At 48.1% G+C, this 12,171-nt stretch overlaps 1 protein-coding gene across 2 annotated transcripts in view; it reads left to right on the top strand.

The window, feature by feature from the left end:
• CHMP7 (charged multivesicular body protein 7) overlaps window positions 1–11,384 on the top strand; it is an 83,728-nt gene extending 72,344 nt beyond the window's left edge. For both annotated transcript variants that reach the window (XM_063931770.1, XM_063931769.1), the window contains 2 exons: window positions 9,735–9,830; window positions 10,867–11,384. In XM_063931770.1, coding sequence (XP_063787840.1) covers window positions 9,735–9,830; window positions 10,867–10,904 — 134 coding nt within the window. In that variant the 3' untranslated portion in view covers window positions 10,905–11,384. The remainder of the gene's footprint in view (window positions 1–9,734; window positions 9,831–10,866) is intronic.
• Window positions 11,385–12,171: the final 787 nt, after the last annotated feature.

Raw genomic sequence — 12,171 nt, forward strand, 5'->3', positions numbered from 1 at the left:
TAGCAGGTATTGGAGATATCTGCTGCGATCACTCTGTGATACGTTCGGGGGATGCTAAATACTTGCGGTTCACCCCAAAAAACTGGTGTTAATTGGGTTTAAGCCACAAATATTGGGCCCCTGTGACAAAGGAATATGGGGGATGATGATAATTAGAGCACCCTAAAGCACCGGTCCAGGGAGAAAGCCAGACAGTCTCAAGGAGATGCACAAGGATAATGTCCACTAAGAATAGTGGAGGGGAGCACCCAGCATTTATGTTACTGACCGCCAAAATAAACATACAGTACTTCTGGAGAATCGCGGAGTAAGGCAGACTCGGGAACAGCGGGTTCCTGATGGCCAGAATCCCAATAGATCGCAGTAAATTGTTTTTTTTTTGTTTTTTACCCTACCCTCAACCCTAACCCTCCCCCTAGTGCCTTGCCCCAACCCCAGTACTTACCTGCAGGTTCCGTTGTAGTCCGCCACATGACCAATGCAGAATGAACTATGGGGGTAATTCCAAGTTAATCGCAGCAGAAAATATTTTAGCAGTTGGGCAAAACCATGGCCCTCATTCCGAGTTGTTCGCTCGGTATTTTTCATCGCATCGCAATGAAAATCCGCTTAGTACGCATGCGCAATGTTCGCACTGCGACTGCGCCAAGTAACTTTGCTATGTAGAAAGTATTTTTACTCACGGCTTTTTCATCGCTCCGGCGAACGTAATGTGATTGACAGGAAATGGGTGTTACTGGGCGGAAACACGGCGTTTTATGGGCGTGTGGCTGAAAACGCTACCGTTTCCGGAAAAAACGCAGGAGTGGCTGGAGAAACGGTGGGAGTGCCTGGGCGAACGCTGGGTGTGTTTGTGACGTCAACCAGGAACGACAAGCACTGAACTGATCGCACAGGCAGAGTAAGTCTGGAGCTACTCTGAAACTGCTAAGTAGTTAGTAATCGCAATATTGCGAATACATCGGTCGCAATTTTAAGAAGCTAAGATTCACTCCCAGTAGGCGGCGGCTTAGCGTGTGTAACTCTGCTAAATTCGCCTTGCGACCGATCAACTCGGAATGAGGGCCCATGTACAGTGCAGGGGAGGCAGATATAACATGTGCAGAGAGAGAGAGATTTGGGTGTGGTGAGTTCAATCTGCAATCTAAATTGCAATGTAAAGATAAAGCAGCCAGTATTTACCCTGCACAGAAACAAAATAGCCCACCCAAATCTAACTCTCTCTGCAAATGTTATATCTGCTTCCCCCTGCAGTGCACAAGGTTTTGCCGAATTGCTAAAAAATTTCCTGCTGCGATCAACTTGGAATTACCCCCTATGTGTAGGGTACAACCAGTTATGTGCAGAAATCTTAGGTCTCGCATGTTAGCGCTGGTTACATTCCATGTGTAAAAATAGGATTTTAATACCTACCGGTAAATCCTTTTCTCCTAGTCTGTAGAGGATGCTGGGGACTCCAAAAGGACCATGGGGTATAGACGGGATCCGCAGGAGCTTGGGCACACTATAAAGACTTAAACTGGGTGTGAACTGGCTCCTCCCTCTATGCCCCTCCTCCAGACCTCAGTTATAGGAACTGTGCCCAGGAGAGACGGACATTTCGAGAAAAGTATTTTTGTTCAAAGGGCGAGAAACATACCAGCCCACACCACAACATACCGTACAACTGGAATAGTATAAAACCAGATAACCGTATGAATCAACAACAGCAACAAGCTGAATAAACTAATACACATCCCATGTGTAAACAAATACAACCAGTAAAACTACAACTGCAAGTAACAGTCTGCACTGGGAAGGGCGCCCAGCATCCTCTACGGACTAGGAGAAAAGGATTTACCGGTAGGTATTAAAATCCTATTTTCTCTTACGTCCTAGAGGATGCTGGGGACTCCAAAAGGACCATGGGGTCTATACCAAAGCTCCAGACCGGGCGGGAGAGTGCGGACGACTCTGCAGCACCGATTGAGCAAACATGAGGTCCTCATCAGCCAGGGTATCAAACTTGTAAAACTTGGCAAATGTGTTTGAACCCGACCACGTAGCTGCTCGGCAAAGCTGAAGTGCGGAGACCCCTCGGGCAGCCGCCCAAGAAGAGCCCACCTTCCTAGTAGAATGGGCCTTAACCGACTTCGGCAACGGTAGCCCAGCCGAAGAATGAGCCTGCTGAATCGTCTTACAAATCCAGCGAGCAATAGTTTGTTTAGAAGCAGGATTTCCAATCTTGTTGGAAGCATACAGGACAAACAAAGATTCTGTTTTCCTGGTACGAGCCGTTCTGGCGACTTAAATTTTCAAAGCCCTGACAACATCAAGAGACTTTGGAACCGCCACAGCATCCGTAGCCACAGGCACCACAATAGGCTGGTTAATGTGGAACGAAGAAACCACCTTCGGCAGAAATTGTTGACGAGTCCTCAATTCCGCTCTATCCGTATGGAAAATCAAATACGGGCTTTTGTGAGACAAGGCCGCCAACTCTGACACTCGCCTGGCCGATGCCAGAGCCAAAAGCATGACCACCTTCCAAGTGAGAAACTTTAACTCAACCTTACGCAAACTGCAAGACCACTTCAAGATCCCACGCCGGCACAAATGGAGGGTGGATATGCAGCACACCCTTCACAAAAGTCTGAACCTCGGGAAGGACGGCCAATTCTTTCTGAAAGAAAATAGATAAAGCCGAAATCTGCACTTTTATGGAACCCAATTTCAGGCCTGCATCTACGCCAGCCTGCAAAAGAAACCGACCCAAGTGAAACACCTCCGCCGGAGCTGCTTTAGTCTCACACCAGGAAACATATTTCCTCCAAATACGGTAATAATGTTTCGCCGTAACTTCATTCCTAGCTTTAAGGAGAGTGGGGATGACCTCCCCTGGAATACCCTTCCGAGCTAAGATTTGGCGCTCAACTTCCACGCCGTCAACGCAGCCGCGGTAAGTCCGGAAACACACAGGGCCCCTGCAACAACAGGTCCTCTCGTAGAGGAAGCAGCCAGGGATCTTCCACTAGTAATTCTTGAAGATCCGGATACCAGGCCCTCCGTGGCCAATCTGGAACGACTAGTATCGCCTGAACCCCTGTTCGACGAACGATCCTCAGCACCTTCGGAATGAGAGGAAGCGGAGGGAACACATACACCGACGAAAACACCCACGGAGACACCAGTGCGTTCACTGCGCTGGCCTGGAGGTCCCTCGACCTGGAACAATTACTCGGGAAGCTTCTTGTTGAAGCGAGACGCCATCATGTCTATCAGAGGAAGTCCCCAACGCTTTGTCACATCTGCAAACACCTCTTGATGAAGAGCCCACTCTCCCGGATGTAGATCGTGTATGCTGAGGAAGTCTGCTTCCCAGTTGTCTACTCCCGGGAGGAAGACTGCTGACAGAGCGCTCACGTGCTGTTCCGCCCAGCGTAGGATTCTTGTGGCCTCCTCCATAGCCACCCTGCTCCTTGTTCCGCCTTGGCGGTTTACGTATGCCACTGCTGTTATGTTGTCCGACTGAATTAGGACAGGGCGACCCTGAAGAAGGTTCTTTGCTTGCAGCAGGCCGCTGTAGATGGCTCTCAACTCGAGAACATTTATGTGGAGACTAGATTCGTGGCTTGACCATTTTGCCTGGAAATTTCTTCCTAGCGTGACTGCGCCCCAGTCTCTGAGTCTTGCATCTGTTGTCAGGAGGACCCAGTCCCGGATTCCGAATCGGCGTCCCTCTAGAAGGTGAGAGCCTTGCAGCCACCACAGGAGAGAAATCCTGGCTCTTGAAGGTAGTTATTTTCCGGTGCATGTGCAGGTGAGACCCGGACCATTTTTTCAGCAGATCCCACTGAAACACCCGGGCATGAAACCTGCCAAACGGAATGGCTTCGTAAGCCGCAACCATCTTCCCTAGTACCTGAGTGCATTGATGAATCAACACACTTGTCGGCCTCAGGAGCTCCCTGACCATGGTCTGGATTTCCAGAGCTTTGACCTCCGGAAGAAACACTCTCTGTATCTCCGTGTCCAGGACCATGCCCAGGAAGGGCAGCCGAGTGGCCGGGCTCAACTGAGACTTTGGCAAATTTGGTATCCAACCGTGATGCCGCAGAACAGACAGGGAGAGATCCACATTTCTTAACAACTGCTCCTTGGACCTCGCCTTTATCAGGAGATCGTCCAAGTACGGGATAATTGTGACCCCTTGCTTGCGCAGGAGGACCATCATCTCTGCCATTACCTTGGTGAAAACCCTCGGGGCCGTGGAAAGCCCAAACGGCAACGCCTGAAATTGGTAATGACAATCCTGTACCGCGAACCTCGGGAAGGCTTGATGAGGAGGGAATATCGGGATGTGTAAGTAAGCATCCTTTATGTCGACTGACGCCATAAAATTCTCCCCTTCGAGACTGGAGATCACCGCTCGAAGAGACTCCATCTTGAACTTGAAAGTCTTCAAGTATGGATTGAGGGATTTTAGGTTCAGAATCGGTCTGACCGAACCGTCCGGCTTCGGCACCACAAAGAGGCTCAAATAGAACCCTTTCCCCCGATCCGACGGGGGAACCGGTACCATGACCCTCTGTTGACACAACTTTTGTATCGCATCTCTTACCACCTCTCTTTCGGGAAGAGAAGTTGGCAAGGCCGACACGAAAAACCGTTTGGGGGGCATCTCCTGAAACTCCAGTTGTACCCTTGGGACACTTTGTCTAAGACCCAAGGATCCAGAGCCGAACGAACCCAGACCTGACTGAAGAATCGGAGACTGCCCCCCACCGGTAGGGACTCCACCAGGGGAGCCCCAGCGTCATGCGGTGGACTTGGTAGAGGCAGGGGAGGACTTTTGTTCCTGGGTGACTGATACTGCGGACGACTTCCGTCCCCTACCTCTACCCTTTGAAGCGAGGAAGGACGAGCCCTTACCTCTTTTTTGTATTTATTAGGCCGAAAGCACTGCATCTGCGGATGGGGTGCCTTCTTCTGTTGTGTGGGAACATGAGGAAGAAAAGATGACTTACCCGCCGTAGCGGTCGACACCAGGTCAGCCAGGCCTTCACCGAGCAAGACACTACCTTTAAAAGGAAGAGCTTCCATATTCCTCTTGGAGTCGGCATCAGCATTCCGTTGGTGTATCCACAGCGCCCTCCTGGCCGAAATCGCCATGGCATTGGCTCTTGATCCCAAGAGACCAACATCCCTTGCCGCATCCTTTAGGTAATCTGTAACGTCCTTAATATAACCAAGAGTCAGAAGAATATTCTCTTTATCAAGAGCATCCATATCAGAAGCCAAATTTTCAGCCCACTTTGCAATAGCACTACTCACCCATACAGACGCCACAGCAGGTCTGAGCATTGCACCAGTATTGACGAAAATGGACTTCAAAGTCGTCTCCAGCTTACGATCCGCCGGATCCTTGAGGGCAGCCGTGTCAGGAGACGGAAGAGCCACCTTCTTGGACAATCGGGATAGAGCCTTGTCCACATTTGGAGACGACTCCCATTTTTCCCTATCATCAGAGGGAAAAGGATATGCCATCCAAATTCGCTTGGGAATCTGCCCTCTTTTTTCAGGCGACTCCCAAGCCTTTTCACAGAGTATTCATTTCATGAGAGGGGGAAAATTTTACCTCAGGTCTTTTCCCCTTAAATAAACAGACTCTAGTGTCAGGAACAGCAGGTTCCTCAGATATACGTAAAATATCTTTAATGGCTATAATCATGTACTGAATACTCTTAACAACCCGTGGATGCAAAGAAGCTTCATTTAAATCGACATCGGAGTCAGAGTCCGTGTCAGTACCTGTATCTGCCATCTAGTTAAAAGCACGCTTCTGTGACCCTGAGACTACCTGAGACAAAGCGTCCTCCACCGACTGTCTCCATGTTTGTGTCTGAGAATCAGATTTATCCAGTATTTTTGACAATAAAGCCACATTTGTATTCAGTGTACTCAGCATAGTCATCCAGTCAGCCGTCGGCTGTGCCGACAGACACATACTTAAATCTTTTTCTGCAGCCCCCATAACCACCTCCGGGGTTGAACACCCAGGCTCAGACATGTCGACACCACTTGCCGACACACTCACAGTCCACAAACCCGGGGACAGACCCACAGAGAAGCCCTTAGGGAGAACACAGAGATAGTATGCCAGCTCACACCCCCAGCACCCATACACTAACCGAAGCTAGTAATATGCTCAGCGCCGGCAGTATAATTTGTAAAAAAACAATTTTATGTGCTCCCCCCCATTTTTCCTCCCCATGTACTTGCGGGAGCTTGGAGGACCGGGCAGCGTCTCTGCAGCGCTGTAGAGATAGGAGAAAATGGCGCTGGTGAGCAATGTGCGGCTAAGCCCCGCCCACTTCCCGGCGTGCTGTAGCCCGCTAAAATTTGAATCTTTAACCTGGCTGGGGTACTCTATACAGTGATCGGACACTGTATAGCCTTTTATTATGCCAGCCAAACCTCAGTAACTGCTGCCCAGGGCGCTCCCCCCTAGTGCCCTGCACCCTGTGAGTGCCATTGGTGAAGTGTGTGGGAGCATGGAGCGCAGCGCTACCGCTGCGCTGTACCTCCGTTACTGAAGTCTTCTGCCGTCACTGAAGTCTTCGGTTCTTCTAATACTCACCTGGCTTCTTTCTTCTGGCTTCTGTGAGGGGGGTGACGGCGCGGCTCCGGGAACAAGCAGCTAGGTGAACCAAGTGATCGAACCCTCTGGAGCTAATGGTGTCCAGTAGCCTAAGAAGCAGAGCCCTTGAACTAAGAAGAAGTAGGGCTGCTTCTCTCCCCTCACTCCCACGATGCAGGGAGCCTGTTGCCAGCAGTGCTCCCTGAAAATAAAAAACCTAACAAAAGTATTTTTCAGAGAAACTCAGTAGAGCTCCCCTGCAGTGCATCCAGTCTCCTCTGGGCACAGGATCTAACTGAGGTCTGGAGGAGGGGCATAGAGGGAGGAGCCAGTGCACACCCATCTAAAGTCTTTAGAGTGCCCATGTCTCCTGCGGAGCCCGTCTCCTTACGGAGTCCCCAGCATCCTCTAGGACGTAAGAGTAATTCCCAAAAGCTGATACAATGTTAAAATTACTCCTCTGTAGTGGTAATGGAGCTTATTACGAATTGAAGGATGCGAGTACTCACAATGCTGGAAGCAGGGTTGGACTGGCCCACAGGGGTACAGGGGAAACCACTGGTGGGCCCCACTGTCAGGGGGGCCCTTCCCCTTCACTATGGATCAGGTTCCAGACTGTGCACTTGAATTGTACATTATACATGTTACCTTATACTGCACAGGACTACGGTGTATTACTCTGGTACATATATATATCTATATCTATATATAATATAATATTTATCAAGGGGCCCAGCCCATGCACTCTCTCATGGTTAGGCAAACCAATGTGGTGGCTGGCCACACCTTTAAACATGGGCCCTTACCAATGAATCTCCCCAGTGGGCCCTTTATGCCTCAGTCCGACACTGGCTGGAAGCGTTGGCAATGTCCCAAATCGGCAGCGTCCCAAATCTGCAGCCTTCAGCAGAGAATCAGCCAGCTGTGCCATTAGATAGATGTATCGGGTGCTGGAAATACAGCTGAAAGCAGCCCACAGCCGCAACATGCAAGTCTGAGACAGTGTTCTTTAATGTTGTGAATGGACAGCACCAGAGACCCAAATAAGTATGCCAGCTCACACCCCCAGCGCCCATAAACTAACCGAAGCTAGTAATATGCTCAGCGCTGGCAGTATAATTTGAAAAACACCAATTTTATGTGCCCCCCCCCCCCCCCCCCCCCCCCATTTTTCCTCCCCATGTACTTGCGGGAGCTTGGAGGACCGGGCAGCGTCTCTGCAGCGCTGTAGAGATAGGAGACAATGGCGCTGGTGAGCAATGTGCGGCTAAGCCCCGCCCCCTTCCCGGCGTGCTGTAGCCCGCTAAAATTTGAATCTTTAACCTGGCGGGGGTACTCTATACAGTGATCGGACACTGTATAGCCTTTTATTATGCCAGCCAAACCTCAGTAACTGCTGCCCAGGGCGCTTCCCCCTAGTGCCCTGCACCCTGTGAGTGCCGTTGGTGTGTGGGAGCCTGGAGCGCAGCGCTACTGCTGCGCTGTACCGCCGTCACTGAAGTCTTCGGTTCTTCTAATACTCACCCGGCTTCTTTCTTCTGGCTTCTGTGAGGGGGGTGACGGCGCGGCTCCGGGAACAAGCAGCTAGGCGAACCAAGTGATCGAACCCTCTGGAGCTAATGGTGTCCAGTAGCCTAAGAAGCAGAGCCCTTGAACTAAGAAGAAGTAGGTCTGACTTCTCTCCCCTCACTCCCACGATGCAGGGAGCCTGTAGCCAGCAGGTCTCCCTAAAAAAAAAAAACTAACATAAAGTCTTTTAGAGAAACTCAGTAGAGCTCCCGTAGTGTGTGTCCAGTCACTCCTGGGCACAAAGTCTAACTGAGGTCTGGAGGAGGGGCATAGAGGGAGGAGCCAGTTCACACCCAGTTTAAGTCTTTATAGTGTGCCCAAGCTCCTGCGGATCCTGTCTATACCCCATGGTCCTTTTGGAGTCCCCAGCATCCTCTAGGACGTAAGAGAAACATGATCGCCAGTGGCTGATCGTCCTTATTTGGATCAGTTCTTTTCCCAGAGCATATAACAATCCCCAAATAAGTGACTATAACTGGCCGTCTGTCCCCCTCTATCCCGGCAGGAATGACCATCTTCCTCTTGCATAAGAGTGCAGCAGCACTTGCCACTTCATGTAAATAGTTATAGATTAGGAATGTTGCTTAAGGTTTTCAGAATAAAGTGAAGGAAGAAAGAAGAGCGAATGGTTAGCAGCACCTCTTCTTCACATGTAACCTCTGCCCGCGGGCCGCTCACATAACCAACCGCTGTGATGTTGCCATGCTCGCTTACTTTCATAGAATTTGGATTTTATTTTATTTTTTTTATTTTTAAATCTAGATTTTTTTTCCGTTTTTCTGTTAATGACTATATAACTGTTGCTATTTATATGGTTTTTGTTAAATCTGCTCCATTCACAAGCCCCTACTGAATGTTGAGTACACCATGGGTAGTGATTTAATCAAGAGTGGTTTATTACCTTCTTAATAATTTTTTTTCTTTCTGCGTTCATTCCTGGTGAGGTTTCAGTTTGATTGTAAGCTGTATTTCCAGGGTGTTCCTGTACCTGGGCTCATTGTGTTGCTGGGTGGTGATGAAGTCTTTGCACCTGTGACCAGCCAGTCAGAGATTAGGGTTCAACCTGTCTGACTTCCATAATATGGGGCATGTTGCTTTCAGTTGTACGCAGGATTCCTTGTGCCGATGTGCCCACAGTACCTCTGTGCAATACCCCTCAAAGTATGATAGAACAGGGTATCAGTGTGAGGTGGGCAGTATCCTTGCAGGTACATGGGGAAACTCGTGCCATAGAATAGTTCTCGGGAAACCATAAGAAAGAAGGGAAATGTGTTGCAGGCTCTACCGGTAAGAGCTTATAGGGTTAAAACAAAATGTCTTCAGGAATGGAAGGCAGGGAAGATGTGAATGAATGATATTCCTATATAAGTGGATCTCTGTGTGGTCTCATAGGTAACATTACATTGCTATACAGTTTCCTTTGCATGTAATCTGATCCAGAATTACCAGCAGGTTGGAGATATTTCTAACCCCAATGGATCAATGTAAATAGCGCTCCTCTGTGTCTCCTCTGGTCTCATGGTACAAACCTTTCTCCTAATTTCAGATCTAAACATAAGTGCGATGGTGTCCGACCTTCCACATGTCCCTGAAGGTCCCATCTATGGCTCGCCTATGCGTCCTGCGGAGCAGCGTGTCCGAGGTGAGGCTGCAGATCTCTGTACATCTTGCTGTGTGGTTGTGCCAGGATTCGGTGCAGACTTGGATCTATACAGGGAATAAGCTGAAGATTCAGGCATGATGGTGGTAAATTTACTAAGATGGGAGTTCTATTTAAGATGGGATATTGCCCATAGCAACCAATTAGATTCCAGATATCTTCTAGAAGGTGCTAAATAAATGAGAAGTAGAATCTGATTGGTTGCTATGGGCAACATCCTTTCTTAAATAGAACTCCCATCTTTTATTTGGTTCTTCGATATATGAATGGAGGACACCAGACACTAGCTAGCTTTATTCTTGTAAGGGAGCACTGTAGCACTGTGGGAGATCTCTATGGTGACTCCTAGTTACATAGACTTTACCTCTATAAATGGTGAACTAACTGAGTAAACAGTTCACATTCTAGTAGCTGATTTATAACGACCATCGGGACCCTAAAGAATGAAAAAGCTTTATCACAGAAAGTCCTTGGTGGATGATAACTGCTGCCTTACTGGCATGGATATAGCCCCAGATATTAAGGGGTCTATTCATGAAGCAGTGAAAAGTGTGGAGAAGTTGCCCATGGCGACCAATCAGCATTGATGTAACATTTATAATTTGCATACAATAAAATTATACAGAGCAGCTGATTGGTTGCAGTGGGCAACTTCTTCACTGGATCACTTCTCCACTCTTGTCACTGCTTCATGCATAGACCCCTTAGCACTGTAACTCCATTTTGTCTACAGTGGTTTCTATCTTACTAAATCACGTGCATGCTTCCGCTGTGTAGGGCTTGGAATCATGCGTCCATAGCTGGTATACTTGGGCTACACAGACATGAATATTCCTCCACTATGAATAATGCAGTGACAATCTTTGTATAACAGAAGGTGTTCACACGCTGCGCATGCTTTGTGTGTAACCGTGATCGCAGCCGTCTCTATGGTGGTCAGAGAGCAGTGCAGAGTTCCTACTGCAGAAATCACTGGCTCTGATAGGGGAACATCTCATAGAATGTTCTTGTTTTGCAGATGCTAATCCACAGCCCTATCGCTTCATTCCCCAGTGACCCCGTGGGGGAAATTCAAGATCATTTAAAATTCTGACTTTTTCTAAAAGGGATTGAGATTCTTGTCTATACAAGTGCTACTTGGTAATATAATTCAGTCCTGCCCTGCACAGCAAGCAAACCTCTCTACCGTCATTATACCAGGCGGCTGACAGATGGAAATCACACTGGATCTGGATTTACTTGTGAAAGCGAAGATGAAACCGATGCACAGAGTATGGCACTTATCCCCACTGAGTTACCTGGCGTCTCCAGCATATATCATGAGCTTTCTCTTATCTATACACCTGTATGGACATTATGATTCCTGTAAGGAATAATCTGTTTCTGATGAGAACATAATATTTGCTTTGAATATCTGGCTTACCAGCGGTGGTATCATGGAACTATTGTCATAACCTTTGAATGGGGAATAAACGCATCATCCTGTGTTCTGCAATAAACAAACAAACATTACTATATTTCTATAGTACCAACATACGATGCAGCACTTTACTATGGGAGCAAACACAGAAATAAAAACAAGAGTGGGACAAACGGGCTGTAAGAAAATGTGTTTATCATGGTGGTTGGTGTGGGTAGACTGAGGAGATTGAAATGTATTAGAGGCATTTGAGGTTGGACATTAAGGATGAGAGATTAGACATATATTTGTTGGGCTATGTTGGTAGGCGTGGTCTATTTGAGGTCTGAGGCTTTCTAGAAAGAACTTCTATTTTGGGGCAGGTATTGCTTTCCTCTGTGTGGAATGAAGAGCTGGAACGATTTGAGATAGGGCTTGCTCTAGGGTTTACTTAAGATGAGAACCTGCTAGATGAGGAACATGGAATGTACAGATTTGGGGGAGACGTTATTTCTGAGGAGAGCTTGCAGGTAATGGTCTCAGGGAGGGAAAGGACAATTCAAAGAATCTGAAAACTGACGTGAGGAAACCACATGGAGGCCAAGGCCATCGCATTGAGTAGGAAAATCAGTCCTCTGGGATTGGCTGAGAGAGGGAGAATGTTGGAATCGGTATCCGGATGGTAGGTCGACAGGTAAAAGGTAGACATGCATTAAGGGCAACAGAGTCAAAAGGTCGACATAATAATGGTCAACACACAGTCACCACAAGTTTTGGGGTTTTTTTTAAAAATGTTTTTCCAACTTTAGCTTTATTTGCTATCCATGTAGACTACGGTTAGGAATAGTAACCCGTGGTGAGGGAAGTGGGCTGTGAGGGTACACGTTTCCACTAATTGTATTTGTATATGATGAACCATACAAA

The sequence above is a fragment of the Pseudophryne corroboree genome, chromosome 6 (assembly GCF_028390025.1).
Source record: "Pseudophryne corroboree isolate aPseCor3 chromosome 6, aPseCor3.hap2, whole genome shotgun sequence".
NCBI classification, from domain to species: domain Eukaryota; kingdom Metazoa; phylum Chordata; class Amphibia; order Anura; family Myobatrachidae; genus Pseudophryne; species Pseudophryne corroboree.